The following is a 20,348-nucleotide window of genomic DNA, read 5'->3' as shown; positions in this document are numbered from 1 at the left end:
TTTTTTAGTTCTGTCAGTACAGTAATACAAACCCACAATTTCTAAAAAGCCGTCCAACATGTGCCAGCAAGTAAGAGACGTTATACCGAATATGATTTCAGATGAAAAAGGCACAAAGAAACTGCAACAATTAATATAATTATCATCTATTTTCTATTGTACTTGCATATTATCGCTCACAGAGTGATGTAATGATGTATGTGTTTGAAGGACCGTTTCCCTACAAATTATGACCAATAAGACTTTGAGCATCATATAAACTAGCAGTCATATCTTTTTCGGTAATCTCCAAAAATACCGTTAGGGCTTACAACATGGCCGCCAGAAGAGTCAACAAAAAACTGCGAATAAAATATATAAAACTCGTAATTTCTGTTTTTAAAGTGGGTTGTCAATTTTCTTTATGAAATATACTTCCAAAATAAACTATTACAGTCGTTTAAAACATAATAGAAGTATTATTTTTTATTTTTTAAAAACAATGTTTACAAAATGTCTACGAACGTGCGTAGACATTTTGTAAACATTGTTTTTAAAAAATAATACTTCTATTATGTTTTAAACGACTGTAATAGTTTATTTTGGAAGTATATTTCATAAAGAAAATTGACAACCCACTTTAAAAACAGAAATTACGAGTTTTATATATTTTATTCGCAGTTTTTTGTTGACTCTTCTGGCGGCCATGTTGTAAGCCCTAACGGTATTTTTGGAGATTACCTCTTTTTCTTGCCTCTTGTTCATGACTTAGATGCAATAAAATGCTTAAACTCTATTTTATTTCTATAATACATGCATGTCACCTGATTCGATCTATTCTGCATTTATTTCTCTTAATTCTAACCCTAACTCAGACGATGGTTATTGTTTTTATTTGTAAGGTATGAATCAGATAATTCTATTGCTAGCATTGGTTTCCCCGATATCTTTCTAGTCAAAAATATTTCTAGAAAGATATCTAGTATTTACAAAAGGGACCACATGAAGGTTGCCAACATCTTGAGCAAAAGTGTTTCTGTGGATTTGAACTCTGCACACCCAGGTTGTCAGTCGGTGTTAATCGTTTCCTGTTTGTTGTTTCGCTGAAATTTGAATCAAAACTTTGTCACTCGTTTTCTTTCTATCACAGAAGGATATATATATATCTTTTTTTTTTTTTTTTTTTTACACAGTGATCACCACTTATCAAGGCCCGGAAGCCACTCAGGGATAAGGGTTATTGCAAGTACATCACGTTAGTGAGGAGATTTTATGAAGTGTTTAATTAGGGGGGCGAAACTTTATTACAAAATGGCGATCCTGACAACTCTCTACATATAACTTCAGGTATCAAGTCTGCAGCAGTTATAAATGAAGATGTATTTTCTCGCATGGAGAAATGCCCCTGCTAGGTGATTTGGTTTCATACTGACAAATCAGGGTGCGTTAATTTTATCTGTCTGCTGAAAAACTACTTCAGCCCTATTGGGAATCACGGTTGCTGAGCAGGGTGAACCCTAAAAGCAACGGAGGAAAGTGTACTCTCTCTCTCTCTCTCTCTCTCTCTCTCTCTCTCTCTCTCTCTCTCTCTCTCTCTCTCTCGTCCATGTCCACTGGACACTCAAGCATCGATTATCTTCGTCTGAAGATAACTTCTGATAGACATTCCGGAGCTCAAAGAGCTTTCTATCTTTCCTTTCTTCACTCGGACACTGTTGAACATTCTTCTAACTACACCGAATGGTGTCGATAATTGAATAGATCCTTTCGTTGTTGAAATTTTTTTTATTTTTTTTTTTTTTTTTTTTATTACATTTTCACCCCAAACAAGGCACATTGCCACTTTAATGTAGGGGGCTACTATCAGGGGAAACATCTACTGGGGTACTATGTAGGGATTAGGGCAGCGAGATGTTGGTTCACGTTGCACTTGAACTTATGCATGTCAGTACAGTTGGGGAAGCAGTGACCTGGAATGGAATTCCAAAGTCTAGCAGTTCTGGGGAAGAAACTACTGGAGTAGAAAGATCTTTTACATCTAGGGATCTCTACAGTGTGGGGGTGGGATTTTGTAGCTTGTCGGGTCTGTCGAGGGTGTTCACGTCGTGGGGGCACAAGTGCTTGCAGTTCTTCAGAGCATTCACCATTATAATACTTGTAGAACAGGCAGAGGGATGCAACGTTTCGACGATGGGACAGAGGCTGAAGTTTTGATGCCAGTTTAGGGCCTATCAGATTTGCGACTCTCTTTTGAACCCTGTCAAGGAGCGAGAGACTAGTAGCCGATGCACCGGCCCAAATATGACAGCAATACTCCATACATGGGCGAATAGTGGCCTTATAGAGGTACAGGATACTTTCGGGTGTTAGAAGTTTTCTAGCACGGTAGAGAGAGCCCATGTCCTTGCTATGCAATTTGGTCAGACACTGACTAATCAGCGTGAATCAGCTTGCAGGGCATATTGATTTTTATCTGTCCCCTAAAGAACAACCCTTTGGGAATCACAATCAGTCAACAAAGATTCTTGAAAGCAACAAGGAAAGATAACTCCTTCCTCTCTCTTGTCCATTTCCTCTGGATTCTAAAGTATCGAATATCTTTGCCTGAAGATAACTGCGAACAAACTTCCAGCAATCTAAATAACTTTCTACTCTTCTCTTCCTCACTTGGACACTGTCCAACATTCTTCCACCTACATCGAACGGTGCAGGTAATTGAATAAACCCTTTTGTTGTTATAAAATGTTTTTGTTTTTTCTTTCATGTAACGATTTTCATTACTCATAAGATATAGGAGTTAATCTTAACACTCACTGATACGAACAGCTTTGGCATACCAAATTCCAGCCCCTCTTTCATCGCCACAATGTTGCATTCCTGGGCTTGTTTTACAATTTCTTTCATAGCATATGCCCTTATGAACACCAAGCCCTTATACCTCCTCAACATAAAAACCCCAATCAACCCGACAGTCAGATAAAATCCCACCCTTTCACTTAATGGATCGCCAGATTCCATAAAACTTTCTCCTCTAATAGTTTCTTTCGTTGAACCTTTGGAATTCCCTTCCTGCTCCTTGTTTCCTTGACTGTACCAACACTCAGAAATTTAATAGAAACTATTTCGTGTGAGTTTTCTTTTTTCAATATTACTAATATATAAACGTGCGTCTCATTGCTATAAATAAAACCTTGCACAAGTCTTGTGTTCGAACATGAAAATGTCTAAAATTTGCTGATTACAATTTATTTGAATTGTAGGGGAAGATTGTCCTTTTCGTCAAAACTTGGTAACTCGTTTTCTTCACGCTCCACAAGGTCAAAAAGATGGATGTCTATGCAGGAATCTTATTACAAAATGGCGATCCCAACACCTCGTCTCATTCTGTTCGGAATAAGAAATCGCATGAATTGGTTCCTGATTTTTTTTTTTTTTTTTTTTTTTTTTTTCAATTCAGTCTGTATGGGTAAAATTCTCTCCTCTTCCGGGTTGACTTTAGCAGATACATTCCGAAGATTGTCTTGGTCTGACGGCAGCTTTGACAAATACAAATTACATGTAAGAACACTATGCTAGTACGTAAGACTTTTCTCTACTCTCTCTCCCTCTCTCTCCCTCTCTCTATCTCTCTTTGTCTCTCTCCCTCTCTCTATCTCTCTTTGTCTCTCTCCCTCTCTCTATCTCTCCTTGTCTCTCTCCCTCTCTCTATCTCTCCTTGTCTCTCTCTATCTCTCCTTGTCTCTCTCTATCTCTCCTTGTCTCTCTCTATCTCTCCTTGTCTCTCTCTATCTCTCCTTGTCTCTCTCTATCTCTCCTTGTCTCTCTCTATCTCTCCTTGTCTCTCTCTATCTCTCCTTGTCTATCTCTCCTTGTCTCTCTCTCTTTGTCTCTCCCTCTTTGTCTCTCCCTCTCTCTATTTGTCTCTCTCTATTTGTCTCTCTCTATTTGTCTCTCTCTCTTTGTCTCTCTCTCTTTGTCTCTCTCTCTTTGTCTCTCTCTCTCTCTTTGTCTCTCTCTCTCTCTCTCTTTGTCTCTCTCTCTCTTTGTCTCTCTCTCTCTTTGTCTCTCTCTCTCTTTGTCTCTCTTTCTCTTTGTCTCTCTTTCTCTTTGTCTCTCTTTCTCTCTGTCTCTCTTTCTTTCTCTCTCTCTCTGTCTCTCTCTCTTTTTTTCTCTCTCTCTCTTTTCTCTCTGTCTCTCTTTTTTCTCGCACATGCATACGTACACATCTTTCTACTTTATTGAACATATTCTCATGAACAGTATTCCAAAACAAAACTAGTCAGATTTGCAATCAATGTCTCCTTGTAAAATTCTTTGTGTGTCCAGTTGTATTCTGGAAATAAATCTCTATAGCATAATCGGTGCTGTCCAATCGGCAGCTAAAAATCTCACTCTCTACAGAAGAATAAATAATAATAAATTAGTTCCTGATTATTTTATATTCTAGTCTTTTTCATTGATTTTTCTTTTAAAATTCAATCTGTACTTATTTAAAAGAAAATTTAGTCACTTAAAACAAAATCCAAGCTACTGTCACAGCAGTTTCTCTTCCTTCTGGAAAACAGTCAATCGTTTTTGGTGGGGGGGGGGGGAACTGGAGAAGGTTAACAGCTTCAAATATTGCAGATCTCATCACTGTTACGAGCAAGTGTGTGTGTGTGGGGGGGTTAAAATGTAAGACCTTTCTTTACTCGCATATGTACATATCTTTCTACTCTGACTTTGTTGAACATATTCTCATGAACACTATTTCATAGTTAACCCAGCCGGGTTTGTGGCCAATAAATGTCTTGTTTCTTCTGCTATTTTTTCAATGGCATACTTACATTCTAAAAACTAACGCTGTATAGGATACTCGACGCTGTTCAAGTGTTGGCTATAAATTTCACTATCTACAAAACAATGAATCTCAATAAGTTAGCTCTTGATTTTTTTATATTGTCTTTTTCATTAATTTTTTTTTTTCATTAATGTTTTTTTTTTTTTTTTAATTCGATTTTTACTTAAAACTCGCTTTACCCCTCAACTCGGCACGAGGTTAAACGTGGCAAAACAAAGCTTCTGTCAAGGCAGGTTCTCTTTCATCTGAAAAGCAGTCGTTCGTTTTTTTGGTGTGGAAAACTTCTTGAAGGTTGATAGCTTCAAATACTGCAGATCTATCATCACGTAGTATATTATTGAATGTTGACCCGAATGTGATGATAAAAGAATGGATGAGAATGCTTGAATTAGATGCAAAAACAGTTGAGCTAGCAAGGTCAGTTAGCAGATGAAAGGCCAAATAAAACATGGAATAAGGATGAATTTGAAAAAAAAAAGGAGGTAAATAAAGACTTTGGCGGAGATGAGTTCGTTTTGAAGTCAATTTTTAAAAATCGCCCGACATGTGTCAACAAGTAAAACTGAATATGAGAATCTTTGATGAAAAGACACAAAGAAACTGAAGCAATTATACAGTGGGTTTTTTTGTTTGTTTGTTTGTTTTTTTTTTTACTAGCTTGGGTGCTTGGAGGTGAGTAAACAAAAAAAAAAAAAAAAAAAAAAAAAAAAAAGTGGTAGTAGGCAGGCAGGCTAAAACCCGTAGCGTGAAGGAGGAAAAGAACGTGAAAAAAAAAAAAAACTGGTAGTGGCAAAGGTTTAAATTAAGGCTAGACAATCAAAGAGGGGATGACTTTCGAAAATATTGGAAAAAAAAGCGACCCCCCCTCTCTATAGAAAAGTGCCCAGTTGAGGGTGAAGGAATTAATGTTTTTGGCTAATTTTTCGATATTGGTCGTCTGGAGGGTCGAGCTTCAAAATGATACCAATCTCGTGAAAATCTGTTGTCTCTGCCGAAAATTTTAGGCAGACATACAAACATACATACATACATACATACAAAAGTTATGTTGACACACCGGTTCTTGCCAGATCACCAAAGTTAATCAACATTGAGCCTGGCCAGTACCAGATGGGTGACCATTTGGGAAGGCTAGACGCTGTATGTACCTTCTAGGAAGGTTGGGCATGGGACCAGCACTTTTACCCTGAAGAAAGAACTCGCTACAAAGTTGTGGATGGCCTATGCCCCTCCAGGGCCTCAAGGTTATGGGATGGGGAACTTTGAATTGACAACTCTATTTGCTGTTTTGAGTTCAACTTGATTTGGCAATTCATCATAAAGAGACGGATACCCAAGTACCATTTGCAAATTTATTTTGAAACATTTGATGAACAAATAATTTCACAAAGTGAACCTGTCAACTAGCCATCTCAAGTGTATGATTACTTTCTTTGGGGGATATGTAAAGTCCCATGTCTACGCTGATAAACCAGACACAATAGACCATTTGGAAGATAACATTCCAAAATAAATTACGCCATGTACCTGAAATTGTGTTTAAATTATAAATACCAAAAATAATCCTATGTATAAACCACATATTTATTTTCTTAGAAATGGTGAATTTAAATTCGATTTTTGGCCAGAAATTTGCCGATTAAGAGGTCAAAGTTCAACGATTTGACCTTTGAGAACTCTACAAAACTCCTCCAACGATTTTGGGTCTATGCACTTGAAATTTTAGATATAGGTTCCTTGGACATGGATCTAACTTAATAAATTGATTTGAGCCCAAAACAATAAATTATAAGGGGTCATAATAAGGGTAAAAGTTGAAGAAAAAAAATTGACCTCTGCGGTCTCTTCCAAATTACTCGGACAATTTCTGGTCTAAATATTTGAAATTTTACATAAAGGGTATTCAGATATAGGGCAAGCTTTTTCATCAGTTTGGGTCGAAAATTTTAGTTACCAATATATAAATGTATGTATGTGTGTCTGTTTGCATGTCTGCCTTAAACTTTCAATAAAGGCGATGGATTTTACCAAGATCAGTATCGTTTTGAAGTTCAACCTTTCATACGACAAATATCGAAAAATTGGCTAAAAACATTAATATCTTTCCCTTCAACTAGGCACTTTTCTACAGGGGGGCGGGTCATATTTTTGAAAGTTATCCTCTCCTTTTAACTTGTCTAGCCTTAATTTTAAAAAATGTCGCTTCTGGTTTGGCGGTGGTCGTAACAGCATAAATGTTAGGTTTTACCCCGTTCTTTTCCTCCTTTGCGGTACGGATTCGAGCCTGCCTTCCTACTACCACTTTTTTTTTTTTTTGCTCAACATACACATCCAAACACCCGGGCAACGCCGGGCGCCCATGCTAGTGTCCTATATTTTGAAACAATAAAATTTGGCAGCCATTTTATAAGCAAACCGGTTCAATAAAACTGATTTTTTATGTTCACAATTTTGAAACAATAAAATTTGGCAGCCATTTTGGCAGATAATCGCTTCAATACAATCACCTGCCTAATTGTGTCCCTTAATTTTGAAAAAGCAATTTTATACTGTGTCACTAGTCGGTGTTACAGTTGCACATAAAAATCACCAAACCTGCAGATAGACGCATCTAAAGAACATTCAGTTTCCGTTTGGTTTTTCTATTCAATTTTTACCTCGTCTCCAACTCACCCCAATAAATTTATTTTTTAAGGCAATAAAATAATATTCGAGATCTTTTTGTGAGCTCTTTGTAGTTGACAAAAAGAAAATACTTTACGAGTATATATGTGTGTGTGTGTGTGTGTGTGTGTGTGTGTGTGTGTGTGTGTGTGTATATATATATATATATATATATATATATATATAAATGAACGTGTCTGTGTGTCTGTGTACATTTTCCTTCGCAATAACTTTGTCAATTTTCAATCTACAGACTCGAAATCTGATATAAAGGGTACTGAGATTTGGGAAAATCGATGTGGTTGGTTTTTCGACCAAACATTTGGCTGTTAAGGGGTCAAAATTCAACGATTTGACCTTTGAGAACTCTACCAAACTCCTCCCACAATTTGGGGTCTAAGCACTTGAAATTTAAGATATAGGTTCCTTGAACATGGATCTAACTTAATAACTCGATTTAAACCCAAAACAATAAATGTTAAGGGGTCATAATAGGGGTCAAATTTTAAAAAATTTACCGTTTTTGTTTGTTTTTTGTTTTGTTTTTTTGCTCAGCACACACCTCCAAACACCCGGGCAACGCCGGGCTGAAATGCTAGCATGTTTTTTATGGGCATATAATTTTTAAAACATTTGAATAACACCGAACGTAGTGCTATTCATTGTTGAGAGTTTAGTTTTTTCCTATAGTTTAAACATAAACCATTAAAGAAGAAAATTTCAAAAAGAAAACCAAAATACACTTCTAAAGTATATTTCTCGTAAGCTCTAATTATTTTTAACAAACATAAATTAGATAAGAGTTAAATAAGGGCTGGGACAGAAGGAAAAAAACCTATCGTGACGTCTTTCAGTCAACCCTTTTCAAGATTAACGTTGGCAATAGGGGAAAAAACCTTGTTTAAAAACGTGGTTAAAAGACCATAAATTATTAACGAGGGTAAAAATAAATGTATTGGTGAACATTTATTACAGTGCCAGATCTGCACTGACGGATACACTGAAACTTTCTCGGCTTTACACAGAGTGCGTTCGAGAATTCACTCAAAACTTTTCGAGGCAGTATCTATCAATTTACGCCAACCATCTCTGAGTAAACAAAGGGAGTATACCCATAATTTGGAACTTACGGGTATTCGTTGAGATTGTTTCTTTTTCTCCTATTCTCCATACATTTTGTTTTTTTACCCTTGTTATATATATGTGCAAGCATTATTAGTTACATATGTGCATACATGTTTCTGCAGTGACTCTTTTTAGAGAAACTGCATCATCAGGTTAATGTCTCTTAGGACCAAATTCAAGAACCTCGAGTTTCTTGAGTTTGGTCTTAAGGAAGATGTAGGCCTGATGACGCAATTTTTCTGAAGAGTCACTGCAGAAACATGTACGCACATATGTAGCCAATAATGTTTGTATAAATAAGTATACTATAATTACGCTCTGTTTGTTCATTGAGTAGTTTTTGATATACAGGAGTTTCGTTGGAATTCATTATTGAGATGAGTATTATTTATTAATTTTATTTATTGCGGACTATTATCCTCATCTTTTCTAAGTTTCATGACGTTTCGGCCAACTATTTCTCTGGCCTTCGTCAGGTGGTAACCGCGACGGAGAGGAACTCTGAATCTCCTGACTGCATTCACTGCTATTACTGACGAAGGCCATAGGAATAGTTGGCTGAAACGTCGTGAAACAACTAAGAAAAGATGAGGATAATAGTCTGCAATAAATAAAATTAGCAGCAGTTTCAGTTGATTCACATCTCGGAAACTACAACCATTTATATACAGCCATATAGTGTGGGTGTGTGTGTGCGCACGCGCGTTATTTTTAATGTAATTCAACTAAACATTTTGCTGAAGATTATACAAGTTTTAATTCTATTGATAATGTTAACCTTGTTGTTGATTCACACCAGTTTAACTGTGTTTAATGTTAATTCATGTAATCGAACATGGATAAATTATTGTTATTTTAATAGAAAGACATAGAAAGACATGACAGCGTCGCACTTTGCTTGTTCAGAACTGTTGCTGGAGAAATTTGCATTAACATATTCTTTGATACATTCAATAGCAGATAAGCAGTGGAAACTCTTGGGTTTAACAGGACATTTTATCTTGGAGATCAAATGAAGGTAAATGCTATATAATCAGTTACATTTCTTCTGTAAATGCATAAAATGTATAAAGGTTATATTGGGGCTGACGTCCTCAAAAAATGTACTCCTGATATTAAATCGTACATTAATAAAAAAAAAAATGTAAGAAGTGTAGAACCATTTTAATGTAAGTTTATTTATATATATATATATATATATATATATATATTACTTCATTTACTCACATAAATTTAATATACGAAAGTATATATTTATGCGTAAACTTTAAGTATTTACTTCAAAAGTGCTCAATACGTAGGTAGAGCTAGTTAGTAATTCATAAAATATATATGGCGATTAAGCTACACTGAATATTCTGCGTTTCATCCACTACTATCCAGACGAATCCTATAGTTGGATGAAACGCAGAATATTCAGTGTAGCTTAATCGCCATATATATTTTATAAATTACTAATATATATATATATACTAGCAGTTAAGCCTCAGCTTTGCTCGGGCCCTATGTACTGTTCATAACTTATATATATATATATATATATATATATATATATATATATATATATATATATATGAGCAAACAGTTAATAAAATATGTTAAAAAAACATTTAATCTGAAAAGGAAACACTAGATAAGTGGATAGTCCTTAATCTGCGGAGTTTCGAAGAAATACTTTCCTTCTCATCAGAGGGTAGGAATTAGCAAAATGCAGGATCGGATTTTGCATGCAGAAGTATTTGATGAAACAACAAGTCAAAGATCTTACTTGAAAACAAAAAAAGTTAAGCAGAGGGAATATGGTGAAGAAAAAGGTGATTACACATGAATGGATAGTCTGGTGGAAGATAAAAAATCCAATGACGGTAAAATCCAAATGTATAACTTCAAGGAAGTTAAAAGAATCTCCAATATATATATATATATATATATATATATATATATAGTGGTTAAATTTAAATTCTGAAAATCAAAATATAAACACATATATTCGAGTTAAGAATTTGTTTGACACAAGGAATATATAGAGGGGAGTTATATTAATTTCCTTAATTCATGGATTTTCAATAATGGCTTATATCATCAGAGGAAATGAAATGCGGTTTCCTCTGATATGAGCCATTATTGAAAATCCATTTGTGCTTATTGAAAAAAATTGATGCCTTGGATTTTTATAAAACTTTCTGAAAAGTTGTAACTGATTTCTACATAATTTTGTTTATCTATACCTCATGATAACTCTTGGGTGTGCCCCAGGGGCTCTTTTAGAACTAATAAAAACACTCCATTTTTGGGACTATTTTACTATATTTGTCCAAAATTTTCTGTGTATTTCTATTTAGCAGTTTTGCATGGTGCATAACTCAAATCTAAATATGTTAAGATCTTGGAAACTTTTGGGCTAAATGGGGGAGGGGGGGGGCAAATGATGGACTTAATTATTTCTTTTTTTTTTTTTTTTTTTTTTGGCATGATGCAGAAGTCAAATATACATATGTTAAGGCCTAAGACTGCACCGTTTGTTCATTTTCACCAGGATTTGACATCCCCTGGGGACTTTTGGGGCTAATTGGGGGGGGGCAAATGCTGAACTTAGTCATTTTTTTTATGCTTCATTCACTGTGCACTCCCGGGGGACCACGCATGCTTCACTTGTTTTTTTTTTCTTTCTTTTGTTTGTTCCTTTACATCAGTACACAAGTTACACAAACAAATTTGATACTTACCCTTTCAGGTCTGGTGCTACCAGATCAGGCCGTCTGAAGACATCAGCAACAGACATTGGGATTGTTTTGTTTTCCCTCTTTGCAAAACTCAATCATGTGTTACATAGTCAAAAACAAGAATATCAATTTTCCTCTACAAAATAACCCAAACAATATGAATAAATATCTATAATATAAAGCTCTGTGTGTGTGGTCACGAATAGACTCCTATATGGTTGACTATTTTAAAAAACTGATTACATATAATGATAGAAGATGTGTCGCGGATCAGGAACGGGTATGTTTGATCTGGCAGAACGGTGGTTCATAAAAATTGTGGGAGTCTGCATTCGCGCCTGGCCCCCAAAGTATGAAAAAAAAAAAAACGTTTACAAGTGTTTTTGATATAGATGTACATAATAATACTTTGATAAGTATGTTTTAACTTTAATAGGGATGGTATAATAAAATTGTGGGGTCTACGTTCGCGCCTGGCCTCCATAGAATGAAAATAGGCACAAACTTTAATAAAGACTTTTCATATCTATGTGCGTAAGTATACTTTGATAATTATGTTTCAGTTTGAAGAAATATGGTGTAATAAAATTATGGGGTGTTCGTTCGCGCCTGACCTCCATAGAATGGAAATATGCCACAAAGTTTAACAAGATTTTTTAATATAGATCCACAGAATATTGTGATAAGTGTTTCAGTGTGAACAGATATGGTATAATAAATTATGGGGTTTATCTATTTTATTTTTACTTTCATCATATTTTGCTTTGGTTTTGATACCCCCCCCCCAAAATTCGAAGCTATCTCTTTACAACCCTTCCTTTTCATAACCTATTATACTTTCATAAATCAGTCCATTTTCTGTAGGCTGTTTTTGAACCCAGTCAACGACGGGTACTTTTGCTAGTTTGAAAATATAATAAAGTTTCAAAATTATTGAATTTGACACTAAATCAACCGAAAAGGGTTGATATACCATAAAACAAAACAACCAAACCAAACACCATAAATAAATATTTGAAGCTATAAACAACTTGAAGCATAAAAACTTTTACCAAAATGACTGAATTCAACATTAAATAACCCAAAAAACTAAAACAAATCAAATCGAACCCTTTAGATATCATCTAAATATATAGTGTAACTACGTTGACACGCGTTGACATAATCACGTTGGATCACTGGAGTTAAGCAATGTTGAGCCTGGTCAGTACTAGATGGGTGACCATTTAGTAATAACAGGTAGGACACATTATGGAGTCTTTGGACTACTGTTCTCATCTTTAGTGTTATTTTCACAACGTTTCAGTTGATGTAACCTTCTTCGATGTTTTTTTTTTTTTTCACCCCAAACAAGGCAAGTGCCACTTTGAAGTAAGGGGTTACTATTGGGGACATAATTTGCGGGAGCATTATGAAGGGAGATGTTTGTTCACATTACACTTGAACTTCTGCATATCAGTACAGTTGGGAAAGCAGTTTCCCCGGAAGGGAGTTCCAAAGACTTGCAGTTCTGGGGAAGAAACTATTGGAGTAAAACGCTTTCTTACACCTAGAGATCTCTACTGTAAAAAGTCGGGACTTAGTTGCTTGTCTTGTTTGTCGGAGGTAGTCACGTCGAGGAGGTACAAGTGCTTGCAGTTCGCCAGAGCATTCACCATTAAAGTATTTGTAGAACAGGCAGAACGATGCAACATTTCGTCGATGGGACAGAGGTTGAAACCTAGATGACAGTTCAGGACCTATCAGGTTGGCGACTCTCTTTTGAATCCTGTCCAGAAGTGAGACATGCAGCAGATGCACCAGCCCAAATGTAACAGTACTCCATACATGGGCGAATGGTGGCCTTACGAATAATCAATCCTCATTTAAAAAAAAAATTCAAACATGTAGGACGTCGACATCTTTCTGTAAGAGCCACAAAAACGTGACGTCATTTCCTCTGATGGCGATATACATACAACTGGAGGTCGCTTGTGAATTTCAAACTCCCATGAAACTTCCTCTTTTGGAGGAAGCTGGTTCAATCTACCTTGGGTGAATGCCAGTATAGTGCAATATATTATCTTAACAGCAATTGAGTTGAGCATTTGACAGCGTTGTATTTATACGACTTGCACTCATTAAATTTCTTTCTTTATACGAAGCAGACGAGCGGGTTTACCTGTTGTCTCATAAAATGTTACGCTTGGTTAACAACTGTCTGCATACTCTTTTGTGTAGTCACACAAGTAACTCAAACATTTTTCTTTTCTATTTACATACCTGATACCTGGTGTGTCATTCATCCTGATCGCGGCAAGCCAACTTCCTCCAAAGGAGGAAGTTTCAGGGAAAACAGTCTCTTGTCACATGTATACCCCGGTTTAGATAGATTACGACTTTTCTTGCAAAGAAGTGTTACATCCTCTCATGTATGGTGCTTGATCCTGGATATGACCTTAAACTATATCCGATGGTGAAACCCCAGCTTGCAGACTTTGGGGAGTGTGGAGCCACCCTTTAATTGCCATTGCTCCCAAGTCCACTCTGACTCGGAGTGGTAGTACTTGTTAGAGTCCCAACTATGGGTTAAATAATAACCGGCTTGAAAAAAAATATATTCTATTAAAAAAATTTTCTTCAAAATCACTGCATTCGGCATTAAATAACCTGAAAAGGGTTGATATGGCGTAAAACAACCAACCCACCATATATGGTGCTTGGTATTCCCAAATGGTTACCCATCTGGTATTGAGCAAGCTCTGTGTTGCTTACCTTTGATCTAATATGAATATATATTAGGGGATATATATACAGGTCAATGGTTGAATGTTCTTTAAGCCCTTTCTTTCAGAGACAAACTGTTTTTTTTGGCCCTTCAATTTATCAGAGAGGGACCTATGTTTTCAGTGGCGCCTGTTCCTGTGTCCATTAGTTCGGACGATTGCCAGATAACCGTCCATTAGTTTTTCCTGAAATTTTGCCACAAATTGTATTTCATTAAATAGATGTGCACAGTAAAAAACATTTTTTTGCGAAAATTCCCGTTGCGTCCCCAGGGCTGAAGAGGTCAAAAATGCCCCAAAATGGCCAAAAATGACAAGTTTTGTCCCATAAGTTTTGATCAACCCATTAGATTTTTCTGAAACTTAGCCAAAATGTGGAGCCCATTGTTCTTAATATAAAGCCAGTATGGCTGACCCTGGCAAAATTCTGGTTCGCTTCCCAGAGGACTTTCACCCCTTTTTGTGGCTCTTTTTTTTTTTCATATTTCTCAACAAAAACGTGATATGTCTGGTTTCTCATGGTGGTCAACTTAAATATACATCTGTTAAGGCCTGAAACTGCACCGTTATCCATTTATACTGGGATTCAGCGTCCCCAGGGGCTCAAGAGGTAAAAAATGCCCCAAAATGGCCAAAACTGACACTTTTTGTCCCATAGCGTTTGATCCATCCATTAGATTTTTCTGAAACTTGGCCAAAATGTGGAGGCCATTGTTCTTAATACAAATTCAATATGGGTGACCCTGGCAAAATTCTGGTTCGCATCCCTCCGGGACTTTTAGGGCTAAAAAAACATGTCTTTTTGGGGCTCATTTTTCATATTACTCAAAAACTTGATATGTATGTCTATATAGTGGTTTTCCATGGTACTGAATTCAAATATACATGTCTTAAGGCGTCTTCAGTATTTTTTGTGGTGTCATCTAACATGCAGCACCAGAGGGGGACCACACATGCGCGGTTTGTTTTTATTTTTATTTATTTTTTTTGTTCGCTATTGTTTCCACATGTGAGATGGTTCCGAAAAAGGGACACTATTGTAATTGTTCCCACATAGTCTACCAAAATTCAGCCCCTGCTGTTGCATCACTGCAATGGTGTGTTCCTGTGCTTTTTTTTATAGTACTTTCATAGAATGTGCTCTGACGAAACTGTTGCACTTGTGCCCCCCTCACATAACGTAAATGCTCCCGACAATCAGCAAAATCCCACCCTTTTCACTGTATAGCTCTCCAGATTACTGGAAAAATTTTTGCTTCAATAGTTTTTCTTCAAACTGCTTACCTTTTGTTATTGTTGACTATACTGCACGATTGCTAGCAAGTTTTTTGACTATTAAATATGTGCATTTTATAGTTGGTCTGCAATCTCAAGTCCTTTGTGTGTAGGTATAAAACTTACCTGGCAAGTTTCTAGTTTTTACCTAAGAAAAAAGGAATAAAGCAAACCTGGGAGAAATAATAATAAGAATAATAGTCGTCGTGATATGTGGTTACACATCGTGGCCGCGTCTTTTCAAAATGTCTCACCCACGCCTCTCAATTTGATTGCACAAATGTTTTGTTATTTTTTTTTTATATAGTTTGTGTATCTTTTTTGAAGCTTATTCTGTGAAGCATATCTTATTTTTATTTTTTTGATCGCTTAGATTTGTTTTGTTTTTTTTTGTTTTGGGTTTTTTTTTGTTTTTGTTTTTTTTTGTTTTTTGTTTCAAACATAAGTGCAATCTAAGTTAGTCGCTTGTTAGTTGGTTCGAAGCCTTTATTTGGGATTGCCGCTCAATTCTGTGGGAAGACTGCTTACATTTTCAAATTTACAACTATGTGTGGTGGAAACGACGAGAATGACCAAGAAAGTAAGTAAATACTGTTTATTTTTTTTTTTTTTTTTTTTTTTTTAATATATATTTTTGAACTATATAGTCACTGCTTATCAAGGCCCAGATGCCACTCAAGGATAAGGATTAATGGGCGTTGGTGAGACAACACCGTAGTGATCGGTGATGGTGGAAATTGGATAGGAGTCATTTTATTTCAGAGGACAGCTCAAGAACTTGTTTACATTAGAATTGAAAACTACTGTTATAGTGGGCTGGGAAGCAGCCCCCTAGTAGTGTTCCACAAATAGGCAGTTTTAGGAAAGAAACTCTGCCCATGGAAGTTTTGTTTAGTTATAGGCACAGAGTAAGGGAAATGGTTGATAGCGGTTATAGCTAGTTGGGTGTTTGCCGTGAATGGCTTATGGAAGCGGCGGGGATATGGGCCATAGAGTGAAACTCAGTCGAGCATCTACCATGAAAATGACGATAGATCAGAGACAGGCTCGTAACGTCTCTTTTATAAGAAAAAGCTAGCAGGGAGGTGAAAAGGTCATTGCCCACTAGATTTTGAAGCTGGTTTTGTATCCTGTCCAGGCAGGAAAGAGTACTCTGAGCAACTCCTGCCCAGATGTGGCAACAGTACTCGATCATAGGACGGATTTGCACCTGTAAAGAAACCGTTGCAATTGATCAGTATAACAAAAAAAGGGGGGATGAAATAAAAACACACCGAATAACTTATGCCAAATGCAATAACATTAACTTTGAAATCTACCTATATAGATTTCACATGTATTTACTGATTATGATTTATTATATATGCATTTATTAGTTTGGTTATTTGGCATATCCACCTTTCTCGATGTTATTTAATGCCGATTCCGATAATTTCAGAAAAGTTTTTATGCTTCAAGTTCTTCAGATTTTCAAATATTTATTCATGGTGTTTAGTTTGGTTGTTTTTGTTTTGGGCTTTGCAGAGGATGATTGAGTCTTGCAAAGTGAAAGGATGAAAACATTAACATCAATGTTTGGTGCATTTAAGCCAGGAAACCCATATCTTCAGATAGCCTTATCTGATCGCACCAGAGTATTTCTTAGCATCACTATTATTTAGGCAAAGTAAGCGTTCTTCCAAACATGGCCGCCAAATTGGAGGAGGGCTTGCTCTTGATTTTTAAGCTTTAAAAGATAGTAAAAAAAAAAAAAAAAAATTTGATGTGATTAATGGAACCGTAAAAATAAGTCCAAGAGTGATTACTGATCGGGTTAGGGTAAGCTTTAACATTATTATTATTATTATTATTATTATTATTATTATTATTACTAACAAGGAGACCCAACGTTGTTCAGGGTTGAATAAGGGTCAACAAATATTCCACGTTCCTAGTACGTGTATTGTCATCAAAATTGGTGAAATCGCCCATTCGTTAATCAAATTGATTGATTGCCTGCTCTTATCAGGAACCTACCACAGTGAACTGGGAGGAAGCTTGCATGTCTTTCTGCAGTGACTTAGTTCACAATACATTATAGTTTTCATTGCACTGTAGAGAAGCTGCTGTTGATTTTATGAAATTATTTGTATATAATTACTTGAATTAAAGTTTAAAAAACAAGTCAACTATCACGGTTCAGTTGACCTTTTGGTCAAGATCAAAGTGTAGTATCTGTTCTTCAGATGCTGCACTTCCATTTCTTATTCTCTGTCAGTGGAAGAGAAATCCTTCATGACTGAGACAATTTTTATTTTTTTTCCTTTTCTCCACATTAAAAAACGACCCTGGTGTCTAACTCTGTCCCGTGGGGAGACATTGTAAATAGGAACTATCACGGTTCAGTTGTGCGCTAAACAAATATCTCAAATGCACTCCTGTCTTATTAAAGAACTTGCTGTTGAGTTTTATATGTCGGACTCTTCTGCTTGTGTGATAATAAAACTTTTCAAATGCACTTGTGGTGTTAGGCTGTACGAGGGTGTAAACTTTGGTCGAAATCGGATTGTTACTTCTTTAATGGAATTATTTCGATTATCGATATTCATCAGAGGTATTCAGATACAAAACCTGTCTAAGAATACTCCCAGACACTTAAAGTATATTTGTGTGAAATTTCATAAAAATCAGCCTAGCCGTTTCGGAATCCATAGGGTACAAATTTGCATGTGTGCGCGCACACACACACACACACACAGTGCCATTTATATATAAGTAGATTATTTTTATTATTAATCCTGAAATTATAATATGCTAGAGCTGTTTTGCATGAAAAATAAATATTTTGACCTTGGGATGTTACTATATTATACTAGTTTTATATTAAACATGCGTTGAGCTTCTAGACAAAAAAGTATTGGTAAACACAAAGAGTGGAATATAATCGAAAAATCATTTTACAAAAACAACATATATACAGGGTGGAACGATAAAATTGTCGCCTTAGAGAAACGATATGATTCCATTTCCGTTTGATAAAACCGGTTCATCTCAAGTTAAAATTCATCCAATATTCATTGAACTTATCTATATTTTCTTTTTTCACTCAAAATATATCACAGGGAAGAAATACTTATTGAAGTTTGAACCCTGTTTTTGCATATAAAAGTTTACATGTGTTTGTGTGCTTTTTTTTTTTTTTTTTTTTTTTTTTTTTTTTTTTTTTTTTTTTCGTTTTTTTTTTTTTTTTTTCGTTTATTTTTAACTTCGACCTTTCAGGGGGGGGTGAAGTGTTGTGTGACTAATTTGATGATTTTAAAGAATTGTTTCTGTGTTTGTAATTGGCATAAATAGAGCAGAACTTTGCTATTAAAAAAAAAAAATAGTCAAACTGGTTCTCGCTATTTGTCATACAAGTTTGCCTCGATATCATTTTGACAATTTGAAACCTCAGAATTTTTTTGCTGGGAGTAAGTATGATTTGGTTCAGGGTTGCAACCTCTCCGGCACTACTACTTCCATTCAGAAAAGGGTTTAATTTCTGCAGGTTGCCTAAAACGCTCCTACTGAGGAATGCCAACAGAGCTATCTTTGTACCCTCCCAATACTTCCTGGTTGAGGCAGTTTTATAGCCCCATCTGATCATAGGAAATTTTGATCCTATCATTCCTCCCTCTTCTTAGAAAGAAGGGGGGGGGGGCTATTGCCGGGGAATTTTTTATACAATTTTGGACAGATATATTCTTTGATCGAGATTGTCGGACTGACTTCCTCATCTTGGTTGTTATTGTCACAACGTTTCGGCCGTTTTGCCCTCCGGCCTTCATCAGGTGTTTTGTATCGAACTGGGGAACCGTTTGTTAGGAGTCTCAAACCCAACCCTTTATTATTATTACGGGGGGTACCGTGTTCGGACTCCAGCTAGGCTTTAGGACATAGTTGCTGATTCTCTGTTTTGAATGTTACTTTTTCACTGCCTTCGTTCAGGATTGAACTCAGCACCTTTGGGTAACTGTAAACTTTGATACAACGTCTAGGACCACTCGGCCATATGTCACTAGGACGAAACGTTGTGACAATAGCAACCAAGATGAGGAAGTCAGTCCGACAATCTCCATCAATGAAAACACCTCATCTCAAAAATACAGAGAATTAGATATATTCTTTTTATAACCTTTTCAATGCATATATACAAGGTGACCCCAAACAAAACAGGACATTCAATTGTTTTTCTGAGCATTTTACAGTCAACAGAGAAAAAAAGGCCAAAGACCCTAGAGTTTTGATGTGATGTTTTGAATATAATAAACTAGTTATGACTAAAGTTTCATTTCATTCGGACAAAACACTAAGAAACGGGGCCTAATTAGAGTTGGGGCCCTTTTTTTTTTTCTTTTTTTTTGTCACCCTGTATAATACGTCTAAAAATCTAAGACTGCTGTCATATTTGAGGTATCACACGGATCATTCACAATATTATTGTCAGTGTTTGTCAGTATGACCTTCATAAATGATAATCCAAATTGAATCCCGAGATCGTCTGCTGATATGCAGACAACAACTATCTTTGGCGGCATAAAAAAAATTCGATTTGGGAATCTTAAGTTGGTCGACCTTTGGAGTGAATGTGGTATTACGGTGATTGAAAAGTCTAGCTAGGAAAATGATAGACGAATTTTAGTTACAGTGACCATAAACCCTCCCTCTACCCACACTTAAATGGCCTTGTACCTAATTTGTTTTTGATAATTGTAAATATATTTTTCAAAGATTAACTCTCTCTCTCCTCATATTTTGACAACCTGGTGCAATGACGGAAAAATAACCTGTTATTTTTAACGCCTCCAAAACCAAGCTTCTCTCTTTTCACCAGTAATGCTCGGATCCTCATTTCTTCCCAGTTAAAATGACTCTCTCTCTCTCTCTCTCTCTCTCTCTCTCTCTCTCTCTCTCTCTCTCTCTCTCTCTCTCTCTCTCTCTTTCTCTTTAAGGAAATCC

General features: G+C 36.0%; 1 protein-coding gene across 8 annotated transcripts in view; it reads left to right on the top strand.

Annotated features, from left to right (window-relative positions):
- The window catches only part of LOC145268736 (choline transporter-like protein 2), a 382,616-nt gene that overhangs the window by 254,267 nt on the left and 108,001 nt on the right, over window positions 1-20,348 (top strand). Inside the window, exon 1 of one of the 8 annotated variants that reach the window (XM_080124320.1) lies at window positions 9,471-9,626. The exons of 6 other annotated variants lie outside the window; for them this stretch is intronic. Coding sequence is in view for 1 of the 2 variants with exons in the window: in XM_080124318.1 (XP_079980444.1) it covers window positions 15,918-15,951 (34 nt within the window). In the remaining variant the exon portion in view is untranslated. Of the gene's footprint in view, window positions 1-9,470; window positions 9,627-15,555; window positions 15,952-20,348 lie in introns of those variants that run through there. One more of the 8 variants, XM_080124318.1, reaches the window with a different exon arrangement.

This window comes from Euprymna scolopes, chromosome 44 (genome assembly GCF_053919585.1).
Source record: "Euprymna scolopes isolate OS-2025 chromosome 44, ASM5391958v1, whole genome shotgun sequence".
NCBI lineage: Eukaryota > Metazoa > Mollusca > Cephalopoda > Sepiida > Sepiolidae > Euprymna > Euprymna scolopes.
Note: the sequence above shows the minus strand (reverse complement) of the source record. Positions and strands in the feature narration are given on the sequence as shown.